This window comes from Hemitrygon akajei, chromosome 11 (assembly GCF_048418815.1).
Source record: "Hemitrygon akajei chromosome 11, sHemAka1.3, whole genome shotgun sequence".
Classification (NCBI taxonomy): domain Eukaryota; kingdom Metazoa; phylum Chordata; class Chondrichthyes; order Myliobatiformes; family Dasyatidae; genus Hemitrygon; species Hemitrygon akajei.
Window position 1 is genome coordinate 124,007,388 of NC_133134.1, and position 13,265 is coordinate 124,020,652.

General features: G+C 36.0%; 1 protein-coding gene across 1 annotated transcript in view; it reads right to left on the reverse strand.

Annotated features, from left to right (window-relative positions):
• Nucleotides 1-11,668: 11,668 nt before the first annotated feature.
• Nucleotides 11,669-13,265, reverse strand: part of LOC140735187 (docking protein 5-like) — a 515,728-nt gene continuing 514,131 nt past the window's right edge. The window contains exon 9 of the mRNA XM_073059974.1: nucleotides 11,669-13,005. Coding sequence (XP_072916075.1) covers nucleotides 12,941-13,005 — 65 coding nt within the window. The 3' untranslated portion in view covers nucleotides 11,669-12,940. The remainder of the gene's footprint in view (nucleotides 13,006-13,265) is intronic.

Sequence of the window (13,265 nt, forward strand, 5' to 3'; positions counted from 1 at the left end):
ATCCTCTTGACATCCTTTTTATCAAGTCCTTTCACCATTCATTAGGGTTCAATGTCAGCCCTCATTCTTCTGATTTCTAGTGAATGCAGGCCCAGAGCCATTACATGCTTTCCATATGAAAAGTCATTCAATCTTGGAATCATTTTTGTGAACCTCCTTTGAACCCATTCCAATTTCAACACATCCTTTCTAAGGGGCCCAGAACTGCTCACAATACACCAAGTGAGGCCTCACCAGTGCTTTATAAAGCCTCAGCATTACATTTTTGCTTTTATATTCTAGTCCTCTTGAAATTAATGCTAACATCACATTTGCCTTCCTCACCACAGACTTAACCTGAAAATTAACTTTTAGTGAATACTGCACAAGGACTCCCAAGTCCCTTTCTTTACTCCTCAGATTTTTGAATTTTCTCTGTTTAGAAAATACCGTAGTTCTGTTAAGATAGTGCTATCAAACAGTGCATCAGTTTGCTGATAGTTAAAAAGATAAGAAAAACATCTAAAAATAGCTTTTCCGAGGTAATTTGTGTTAAATTATCACTGCAAACAGGTGATGAGTGAAGGGGTGAGTGATAACAAGTGCCTTCAGGGGATGAGCCAAGATGATCTGTTGCAGAATCATTGCAGATATAGTTCCGATGCACATATGACTGGCCCAAGTGTGAGGTTGGATTGCTGTGGCTGCTGAAAAGAGAACTCAGGCCTCAGTCAGAGGAGATTCGGTGCCCATACAAATGGCTAGGGTGCAAGCTTGGATCATTCTGGGCGCTAAGCTGATTTGAAGAGTTTAAGAGATGCTTCAAGTTGGCAAAGAAATCTGGTCCAAGAACAGGTCACTGGGCAGCATGGTCTAGCCCCAGTTTTGCTGCAGATGGATCCTAATGTGAGGTATGATAAGCTGTTTAGACAATTTATACACTGGCCCAGATCAGAGGTGAGAGCCGATTTTGCACACTCACCAAGAAGGTCATTCCACTCTTCAGAGCACTGGAGATTTCCACTGTCCATTGTTTGTGCAATTTAAATGCTGGCCCCCAGATAGAATGAAAAGACAGGATGTCAGGATCTGGGACAAGAATAGATTTTGCTTGTTCTCTATGATGGTCACTTCTCTCTTCATAGTGTTGAGACTATGAAGACTGCCCCGCTGCTATGTGCCATGCCTGCTAATACGATAAACTAATTAGCAAGGCTTTGGGCCTACTCCGGGTTGCACTGGGGTTCAGATCTGAGGACTCAATTTTGCTTTGGAATGTTTTCACTTCTATTGTTTGCATGGTGTGTATTTTTTCCTTTCTCTTGCACATCGAGTGTTGGTCTTTTATTTTTTATTCTTTTTTTCTTTAATTGGGTTCTTTTGGGTTTCTTGCTTTGTGGCTACCCATGAGCAAGCACATTTCAAAGTTGTAAAATTTATACATACTTTGATAATAAACTTAAATTTTTAATTTACCCTTTCATTTATTCCACCAAAGTGCATGACCCTACACCTCCTGACACTCTATTCTATCTGTCACTCCTTTGCCCATACTCAATTTGTCAAAGATCTTATGTAGTCTCTCTAGTTCCTCATAACTAACTGCCCCAGGCTTCATATCGCCAGCAAACTTTGCTACAAAGCCATAAATTCCATCCCCCAAATCATTGACATATAATGCAAAAAGAAACAGTCCCAACACAGACCCCTGTGGAACAACACTCATTACCAGCAGCCAACTAGAAAGGGCTCCCTTTATTCCCGCACTTTGCCTGCTGCCAATCAGCTACTGCTTTATCCATACTGGTATCTTCCCTTTGATACCATGGATTCTTAACTTGTTAAGCAGCCTCATGTGGGGCACTAGGTCAAAGGCTTTCTAAAAATCCAAGTACACAACATCATCCAATTCTCCTTTGTGTATTCTGCTTGTTATTTATTCAAAGAATTCCAACAAATTTGTCAGGCAAGATTTTCCTTTGAGGAAACTATGTTGATTACAGCCTATCTTATCATGCGTCTTCAAGTACCATGAGACCTCATCCTTTCATCCTTAATAATCGACTCTAACATCTTCCCAACCGCTGAGGTCAGAGAGGCCTATAATTTCCTTTTTTCTGCCTCTCTCCTTTCATGGAGTGACATTTGCAATTTCCAGTATTCCAGAATCTTGTGATTCTTGAAAGATCATTGCTAATTCCTCCACAATCTCTTCAGCCACTTCTTTTAGAACCCTGTGGTTCTAATCTGATCCAGCTAATTTACCTACCTTCAGACCTTTCAGTTTCCCAGCACATTCTTCCTAGTAATGGCAACGTCACTCACTTCTGTCACTTGGCACTCTGGAACTTCCACCATACTGCTAGTGTTTTCCACAGTGATGACTGAAGTAAAATACTTATTCAGTTTGGTTGCCATTTCCTTGTCCCCCATTTCTACCTCTCCAGCATAATTTTCCAATGGTTCAATATCCACTTTTGCCTTTCTTTTATGCTTTATGTTTCAGAATATACATTTGGTATCCTCTTTTATATTATTAGCTATCTTACTTTCGTATTCCACCTTTGCCTTCTTAATTACTTTTTTTTAAAGTTTCCTTTTGTTGGTTTTCTAAAGCATTCCAATCTTCTAAGTTCCCACTAATATTTGCTCTATTATATATCCTCTCTTTGGCTTTTATTTTGGCTTTGATTTCTCTTGTTAGCCATGGTTTTGTCATCTTTCCTTTAGAACACTTCTTCCGCTATGGGATGTATATATCCTGTGCCTTCCAAAACGCTTCCAGAAATTCCAACTATTGCCATCATCTCTGCCGATGTTCTTTTCTAAATAGTGTCAGTGAAGAAATTCTTGGATTCTCCATCAAAGATAGCAAAGTCTGGTCTTGTAAGAGCTAGGAATCAGGAAAACCCAGAATAATCATCTTAAGTCCAGAAATTTGAAAACCCCACCCTGACTCAAGTGGAAAGAAATTTGTATTATGAGTAATATTCAACAGGAAAAAAAAAATGTGACCAAGAAAACAGATGGTGGGAGATCCAGAAACTCGTCAATAATTATGACCTGTTCACTGCTTTCAAAGCTATCTACAGGGCCTAACATCCCACTGAAAACCATAAGCAGAGAAGGGGTTATCGATGATAGGAAGCAGAATGTATCCTCTGAAAGGAACGCTATGGACAAGAACTCATCTGAGACTCAATCCTTGACTCCAATGTCCTGGGCTCCTTCGCAGCACACACCTGCCTGATAACCCTCACCTTTATTCCAAAGCAACAGGAAGTGGAAAAGGCTGTGCGTTAACTGCTTTTCTTTGCATCTCATTTCCAAAGGAGATGTGCAAATTAGTGCTGTAATTCCCAGAGGTAACCATGACTATTTAATTGACTATAAATCTCCTTGGATCATCCCAGTGTACCGAAGGGCAATATATAAATGCAGATTCATTCATTCTAAGTGTGTTTTAGCTATGCTGTATAATGAAGACCTGACATTAGATCAGAATGGTAGGTATAAACCATTCAGAGTCTGCACAAGGGATTCTTCAGGCCCCTTGGTGTTTTACAATGACTACAAGGCAGTGACAGATAAGAATGTGACAGCAGAGAGAAATTATTTTGTGTGGAATCAGGAAAGTGAGAGCCCTGGGCTCTGGGAGTCATGGAGAAAGTTTACATGGACCGTGTGGAACACACCTACTGAAAAAAAAGTCTCTCAAAGACTAAGCTGGATCTATAACATATATATGTATATGTATAACATATGTATACATATGTATATATATGTATATACACACATATATACATATGTATATATATGTATACACACACACACACATATATACACACACACACACACACACACACACACACACACACACACACACCTATTTAATTAAGCAATGCCTTGAAATTCTTGGGGTCAAAAATTGAAAACACAGTTGGATTCTCTCTCCATCTTTCTTTCTACAACATAGCAACCATTCTCTGAACTCTATAAATCTAAATTTTAGTGCATCTTCAATTAATCAGTTTTCTGATTTAAAATTTTAAACACTAGTCTATTTAAAGTAACTCTTTGCTTTAGAATACAGTGCAGCCAGAATGTTCACCTGAATTGAAAAAATCATGACCAGTACCCAGAGCTTCTCACGTATGTACAAATATTTTCAGATATATCAGTAAAGCACAAGTTGCATTTTCATTCCTGTTCTTTGTGAAAGAGGAATCCGATAATAACAGAGGAATAATTTAGCCCTCAGAAAATATTGTTGTTACAAAAATGTTTAAGTTCTCACTATCTTTAAATAACAGTAGTTTTTCTATTTGGGTACATAAAACAGAGCACAGGTGTTAATTATACCCTTTGCTTTAATGACATTCAGTCTCAGACTATCTCCCCACCTTTAGCTAAATACAGTATCTCCACAAGAAAGCTTTTTATCTCAAGAATATGAAAATATTTTATCCAACTTTGAAAGTACTTTCAAGTGCAAATTAGTGGGACAGATACTTCAAGAAAGTGCACTTGTTAAAGAGATTCACATTGCTGGGATCCACATCAGGCTGTCCATCATTAAAAGTGCCTAAAAGTATACACCCCCTTGGAAGTTTTCATGTTTTATTGTTTTACAACATTGAATTACAGTGGATTTAATTTGGCTTTTTTTTGACACTGATCAAGAGAAAAAGACTTTTGTGTCAAGTAAAAATAGATGTTGACAAAGTGATCTAAATACATCACAAATAAATAATTGAACTCATAAGTATTCACCCCTTCAAGTCAGTATTTAGTAGAACACAAAAATACAACTGCAGATGCTGTGGATCAAAGAAAGTATTTAGTAGATGCACCTTTGGTAGCAACTACAGCCTTGGGTCTGTGTGGATAAGCTATCAGCTTTGCAAATCTGGACACAGCAATTTTTCCCCACTCTTCTTTACTAAACCACTCAATCTCTGTCAGATTGCATGGGAATCATGAGTGAACAGCCCTTTTCACATCCAGCCACAAATTCTCAATTGTATTGAGGTCTGAACTCTGACTTGGCCGCTCCAGGACATTAACTTTGTTGTTCTTAAGCCATTCCTGTGTAGCTTTGGCCTTATGTTTTGGGTAATTGTCTTGCTGGAAAACACATCTTCTCCCAAGTCCCCATTCTCTTGCAGACTGCCTCAGGTTTTCCTCCAGGATTTCCCTGTATTTTGCTGCATTCATTTTACCCTCTACCCTCAGAAGCCTTCCAGGTTCTGCTACAGTGAAACATTCCCATGGCATGATATAACACCACCTTGCTCATGATAGGGATGTTGTATTTTTGATGATGTGTAGTGTTTGGCTTATGCCAAACATAGCATTTAGTCTGATGGCTAAAATTTCAATTTTGGTTTCATCAGACCATAGAACTTTATTCCAGCTGATTTCAAAGTATCCCCACCTACCTTCTAGCAAACTCCAGCTGAGATTTCATGTGAGCTTTTTTCCAACAGTAGCTTTCACTTTGCCACTCTCCCATAAAGCTGCAACTGGTGAAACACCCAGGCAACAATTGTTGCATGCAATCAATTGAAACACCTTAACCACACACCAGTGATCTTCATTTAACTAATTATGTGACTTCTAAAGCCAGTGTCATATAAAAGGGGGTGAATACTTATAGCAGTCAATTATTTTGTGCTTTATATTCAAATTCATTTAGATCACTTTGTAGAGATCTGTTTTCACTTGACAGGAAAGAGTCTTTTGCTGTTGATCAGTGTCAAAAAAGCCAAATTAAATCCACTGTGATTCAATGTTGTAAAATAATAAACTTCCAAGGGGGTGAATACTTTCTATAGGCATAGTGCATTTAGGTGAACTCTTCAGGTAAAATTTTGCTATTTGTGGGACAAATTGTCAATCATAAACCTCAAATTTGTATGGAAGCTGTGTTAATTATATAAAAATAATATTAATTAAAGTTCATTTGGACCATCTTATAGAGAAAAGTAATTATAATTTTACAAGCCATACTATGAGTCATTTTATTTTATTATTTTTTATAAATTTTATTTAGAGGTAAAGTACAGAACAGGCCTTTCCAAACCAATGAGCTGAGCCATGAGCAAGCCATCTATTTAACCCTAGCCTAATCACAGGACAATTTAAAATGACCAATTAACCTTCTAACTGGAACATCTTTGTACTGTGGGAGGAAACTGGAGCACCCAGAGGAAACCTAGACAGTCATGGGGAGAACGTACAAACTCCTTACAGACTGTGCTGAAACTTAACTCCGGACTCAGATGTCCCAAGCTGTAAAAGCATCCCATTAACCACTATGCTATTGTGGCACAGAGGTTTTCATTAATTATTTTTGTAAGTTTGACTTTTTTTCCCACCTGTTCTATTTATTTTATTATTTAGGATTGATTATCATTTTATGCTTTTAGCTTTTACTGCCAGTACAGCAAACATCTAGTTAACTTATTATAATTAGACTTGTAATGTGAAAGCAAAATTTAAAAAGCCAATGCAAGTACCCTGATGAATACTACACAATTCACACAAGACACAGGAAGTGTGCTGCTTGGAGTCTGAAAGACAGGATGTGGTGCCTAGAATTTGCTGCTTATAACTACAGGCAAATTTCCCAGAACACTGCTTATGATGAGTTAGTGATTATGCTGTCACCATGCAAGGAGGCACTCATCTTCAACAAACTAATCTAGAAGCAACTTGCCAAAAATGTGTGCCAGAGAACATGAAGCATTTACTACTTTCATAAGCTGCTGAAAGACTTTTCACTCTAAGTAGATTAGTAATATCATCAATATTTAAGTATATCTCTAGCATAAAAAATATCTTGCTGCCCGTTTTATGCTATGACATTTCAATAACAAATATGTAAAATATGGCTAAATTATTGTTTTTCCTCCATCTCATATTATAATAACTACTATTAAATTGTCCGAAAGAGCACTGCATAGTCCCCATGTTGTAATATAAATGCAGACTTTCCTCTCAATCCTGCAAGAGCACCACAACCTTGTCATAGGATTTGGAGACTTACGTGCATCAATGTCCTAGAGAGCTAGGTTGGCTGGAGACAAGGCCTTGGGCTTTGGCTCTTGCTAGGAACACCCATACCAGACAGATTAAAGGGTAAAAGCCAGACTAAGAGTGATCCACTGGACATCCAGGTTTGGGTGTTCAGCTTGGGGCTAACAACACTGTCTAGTAAAAAAATATTGTTCCAGAAACAGCAGTGAAGAATCCTTCTATGTCTACATGTGACAGTAATGAGCAATAAGCAATAATTCGTCTCAATATTAAATGCTTAAAATTACACTGAGAGATCAGTAATATCAAAATATTTATTCATACCCTCTCCGAATTTGAAAATGATACAGTCATTATAGAAATTGCTTCTTTTAATCTTGGAACAAGTTTGTGAACAACTCGACAAAGTCTGTGACAACTTATAATTGATTTCACAATTTAAGGATTCCATTTTGAAATGTATTATTGTTAAGCATTTCATATGTTACACATTTAACTGATTTTCAACAAGGCCCTGAATGTAACAGACTAGATTATATCTTGGAGGAAATTTACCTTGGGGAAGTTAAATTTTATTCTAAATCAGGGGTTCCCAAACCTTTTAATGCCATGCACTCCTACCATTACATGAGGGGTCCATGGATCCCAGGTTGGGAACCCCTAATTTAAGTACTAAGTAATCAGTTTGATTTTACAACTCAAAATTACTTCCCTTGGGCATAGACTAGAGATGAATTTATCCTTAATAGCATTTAATTGAGAGGCAATGAACTTAAAACATTCATAAAGTCCTGTAATCTTATGATCAGCTGTAATACATAATAAATACTATCTGCATTGTAGTATTATACCTGGTTAGCTTGAGTATTTTCAGTTGAGTATTTTGAGTGCTCATCTGGAAATCTAGCAAGCATTAACTTGAGATCAGAACATTTTTAAAGGCGTTATTATGAAGATTTATATTATCTTTTGAACCCTGTTTTCTGATTAAATAATTAAATTACTATGTGAAAAAGAATCTCTAGGAATTTTTAACAATGCATTACAGGTCAACTACCTCATACCTGGTAGTCAGTAATCTGGTTTGGACATAATTTTTGCCAGCCTAATTTCAAATTTCCTGCGTTGCCATGCCAACCTGTTGCTACTGTTTTGAAGGTGACATTAGCAAAATCAGACGTTGGTATGGTCTTTAAAAGAAGAAAATCATTCTTCTGTGTTATTCTGTATTTATTTTTATAATCTGTGCTGATCTAGCACTTAGCTAAGTGGCGATAACCAACTTTCTGATGTAAGTAAATACAGATACCTCCTATGAAATTTTCCCTGTAAATTACTTCAATAAATTTCTCTTTTTTATTGTTGTTTCTTTTTCTTTTTTTCTACAACTTGAACTATTTGCAGAGTACTTTAAAGGTAGAGTGAAGTGATCATCACATGAGTCAGAGGTGTCTATTTATCTAATCCTAACCTAACCACCTGTGATACAGCAAAATCATTAATCCGGCACTGTGCAGGTCCCAGTCATTCCAAATTTGTGGTGGTTAATCTGTACTAGTAATGATTGAAGTGGTTTCAGATTGAACAAGAGGTGGGTGGAAAAGTTAGTGATCATTTGAAAAAAATCATTGAACTGCATTGAAACAAGAAAACTAAAAATAATTTCAATTATTTCATCTATGGAAAAGAGCTTCATTTCAATGGCAAGCATGATTTCAAAGTACAGTGTCTGTCACAGACCTATTTCTTTTTATCTGATATGGTTTGGACAGTGATGTGTCAATGATTTTGATTGATCCAGGTACAGCACTCGATGCAGTAGATCATTGTTCTTTCTCCAGATAGCGTAATCTGCGGCCCAAAGCATCCTGGGAAGTCATGTAAATTCTGCTCAGCCCAATGGGAGTAGTGAAATAAACCACTCATTTAGCATCAGCAAGATCCCACCAATCATTACTCCTTTAGGGTGTTCTATATCAGAAGTTTTTTTGAACAACTAGTGTGTTCCTCTTTTAATATTAACTTGCATGGAAGATATGGTAGATGTCAAAATTGGAAATTGTTGAATCTTGTTCAAAATCTGAATTATCAACACATCATATAACACTTTTAGAGTGTTAATTTTTAAATATGTTGTACTCTAGACCTTCCAGATCTTAACAACTAATTATTAAATTGATGGTTTTGGCATGCCAATCCTAAAACCAGTTGAATGTTCTTACAAGCTTTCTCTCTGAATTTTAACTCACTGTTCATTTCTATTTCTCGGTTAGATAAATATTTATATCACTTATCTCTGAATCCATGTACTGTGCTCAAGAGACTGCAGCCACAAACTCTTTGAAGTCTCCAAGGCATAGGCTCTGTTACTGCAGAGTAATCTGTCATTGACAGAAATCAACATCGAGCTTGCAGATGAGTCCACTTAACAATGAGTTCAGATCATGCATGGACAGATGAAGAATATGAATGCTTTTCTCAGCAAAAGTAGAATCAATCTTCAAGTAATATTGACAGATGAATACGTAGGGAAGAAATTGTAGGAATAAAAATAGAAAAAAAACACTGAAGTTATGAGGACACAATGATCTAGCAAGGACATTCATTTGCAAAAATAAAAATGGTAGAGAAACTGAGCAACTGATGCATCTTTTCTGGAGCTGTATTACTTTTGTCCCAATCATGACAACCAAAGGTGGAAGGGCTTAGTTTGCTTCCTGCACAAATCAATGTCTTTATTGACGACAATTCAGTGAATAACCAAATGGGTAAAAATCTGAGCCAAATACTCTTCATCCTTGAAGAGTGAAGCGAATATGGGGGCTGTCACTTCAAATCATTCACATTATGTGTTGCTTCTATAGATAGTATGACTGCAAGCTAGAAGTATTGGACATGTGTTGTCCCACATACATGAATGAAAGACCATCTTAAACTATTCCTTTCAATGAGGACGATGGCCAAGGAAACTGCTGTCAAACATTTTACAACAATCACAACTGATGGGATCTTTTTAAGATGCAAATCTTTCTTCACTAGTTACATTTTTTATTGCGTGTTTAATAGAGAGGGAAGCTACATTCAGAGACATAGTTATAAAGTAAAATAGAATGAAAACAAGTCCTTTGACTCAACTCAACCAAACCAGCCAAAAAGCCCAGCTAAGCTATTCTTATTTGCCCATGTTTGGCCTATAATCCTTTCTTACCAATGTACGTACCCATATTTCTTTTAAATGTGGTTATTATACCTCAACCTGCCTCAACTACATTCTCAGCTAGACCATTCCATATAAGTTTCTTCTCACATTCCATTTTCATCTTAAACATATGCCTGGTCATTTATGGTTCCTTTTCCCAGGAGAAAAGGTATGTGTATTCAAGCTGTCTGTGATCCTCATAGTGTTATGTACCTTCAAAAGATCACCCCATAGTCTCCAACACTAAAGGAATAAAGACCTATTATTCCCAACCACTCTTTATTGTTCAGGCCCTCAAGTCATAGCAACATTACCGTAAATCTTATGAATTTAGTGTAGGTTAAAAGTTCAGAACAACATCATGCTGTGTCATGTTCTATGTTATGTCTTCTATATTTATATGGCATTCTTTTCAGCTTATAATTGACTTTGATAATTTATGCAGAATATTTAATTGAGGTCTAAAGCTAATTTTACCTCCCATAACTAGTCTAGATGATCCCTGTTCTGATGAGTGATCATTAAGGGAGAGCTCAGTTGGAAGAAAAGGACAGGATTGGTCATTACATCTATCCAATATCAATTCTTCTCTGACTATTGAGTAGGATAGATCTCATTCTAGAAATCTCAACTCTTAAGAGAGCCTTAAATGTCATTTGAGCCATAAAACAAATTAAAAGAAGAAAGGATAGAACTTTTTCCCTGTTCAATTGTGCTTCACATACCTAGTCATATCATTGCATTTTACTACTTCTGAAACTCATACCAACAATAGAATTAACTTTGTAGAAAGTACGTACTGTATTGACATGGTCATTCAGCACTACCATCTGCTGATTATATTCTGAAAGGTACTGTTGAGGCTAAAACATCAAGTGCTAAACAGGAAAGTACTAATCAGCCACTTTATAGACTGGGAAGATTCCAAATGATGCCCAAAACATATACAGTCTCCTCCTGTAAGGATACTACAGGGTTATCCACTTTGGGATTATCAACTAGAAATTAAATTTCTACTTGTACAATGGTAAGGCTGGCATTGAACTTTGAGCACTGATTTCAACAGAAAGAATTTGATTGAATGAGGTTAATAAATACACGGCCAGACCAACTGGAAATTAATAATGAAAAACTTTAAAACTAGAATATATATAAAAGTTTGAAACCAGAATAATTTGTTCTTCATAAGGTTCATAAAATAATCCAGTGAAAATACAACCAAAATTATGAAGCTACTTGTCTGTTCACTTTAACCATATCAATACCACTCTACTATATATTTGTAAAGTGTCTAAGATATATAATTATAAATGAAATAATTAGCCAAAAACTACTATGTTGTGTAGCTTAAATGTTAGTAAGTGAAAACTTGTAATAATTATATAATTAATTGCACAGGGCATGGTATTCATTCAGCATTTTTAAAAATACAAAAATGAACTTATTCCATTTGCAGTTGCTGATCATTTTTAATTCTATTCACCTTTAGGACTTTGATATGTCACAGGAAAAATCTTAGGAAAAAAATATTCACATAAATTACCAAACCATATAGTAAAAAATGACTATCATCCAAACATTAAAATGGCCATTGTTTTCAGGTGCTATCTGATGTGTTGTGCATATCCAGAATATTCTCTTTGCAGATTTTGTTAGCTCAACAAACAATTACATTTGTTATACCTCTGATTTCTCCTCTTGCTCTTTTGGAAATAAATCCAGCGTTGTAGTGATTAATTATTCATGTACAGTTTGTAAATAGCAACAGTTCAGTTAGTCATCCTTTCAAAATGGCTGCGATCTTTAGAGTACTTTTACCTTTAATCTGGTGATAATACTTTGAATTACTGAGTCCACCTACAGCACACTCTATTTCAACAAACACCCATGTCAAATGCCAGGTATTGACTGAAAACAAAAAAAAACCTAAAAAATTGCATTGCAAAAGAATTTTCTTGTAATCACCAAAGGTTACGGTAACATTCCAAAAATATCCATTCACATGTTTCTTCCTGTAATTTACAGACATCCCATTCACCTGAAAAAGTCACGAACCTCAAGAATTACTTTTCTAAGTTCCCATTGCTGGATTGGTTATTGCATTGTGTTGCAAATAAAAGTAACATCAGTTTAGAAATGCCAGAACAAGTGTGCTGTATGATAGAGCATTTTGGTGCCCCTGCGCAAATGTGAAAAAAAGCTCAGTAAAATCATACATTGCACTTTACTGAATTCTAAAATTGAGTTACTGAACAAAACTCTGCAGTCTTTTGTAATTAGCACCTAAATAAACAAACACAGGTTCATACAATAGCTTGTCTTACTGATCATTAATTAAGAAAATTCAGATTTTTTGTTACTGAATTTGACATAGAACACCAGCGTTTTCTTGAAACTGAGTGCTTAACAAGAACAAAAAAATACTTCTGCTTTCTATGGTAAGAAATTATATTGTACATCCTGGAACATGAGCTAAAATCTGCTTTTGTAAAAGCAGCCTTTCCTTTCAGTACTTATTTTAGTTCAATTATTCAGCCTTGTTTAGTTACCCGGACTCTTGAAGAGGAAGTATGGATTTACAAAAGAAAAGATATTGCAAATATCATTCAAAACACCAATCCATTTTTCCTGGAAATCCTCCTGCTTGTTTTGTTGGGCATATTCAGTGCCACAGTTTGGAGCAAAGCCACCAGAAAATGTTCCACCATTTGGAAGTTTTTGTCAATGCTGAGAGCTGTAACTGGGGATGGTTTCTGCACGTGGAATCCTCACTGGATAAGAGTCATCTGAATAAGAAAAAAATGAAATATATCATTTTAAAAAGTACTTAGAATCGTAAATAACAGCAACCAGAAGTTATACATTGAAATCTAACTTCAGTTAAAACTGATAGTCAAAAGAATATTTGACAGGTTAAAATGAGAATATTTGAAGTGCTTTTAACATGAATCACGATTTGCTTATTAGTTGCTGTTAGAAGAATAACTTTGAAAACTTGACATAAATTCACATCATTGTTTTGTTACACCAATTAGAAATTTTCCCT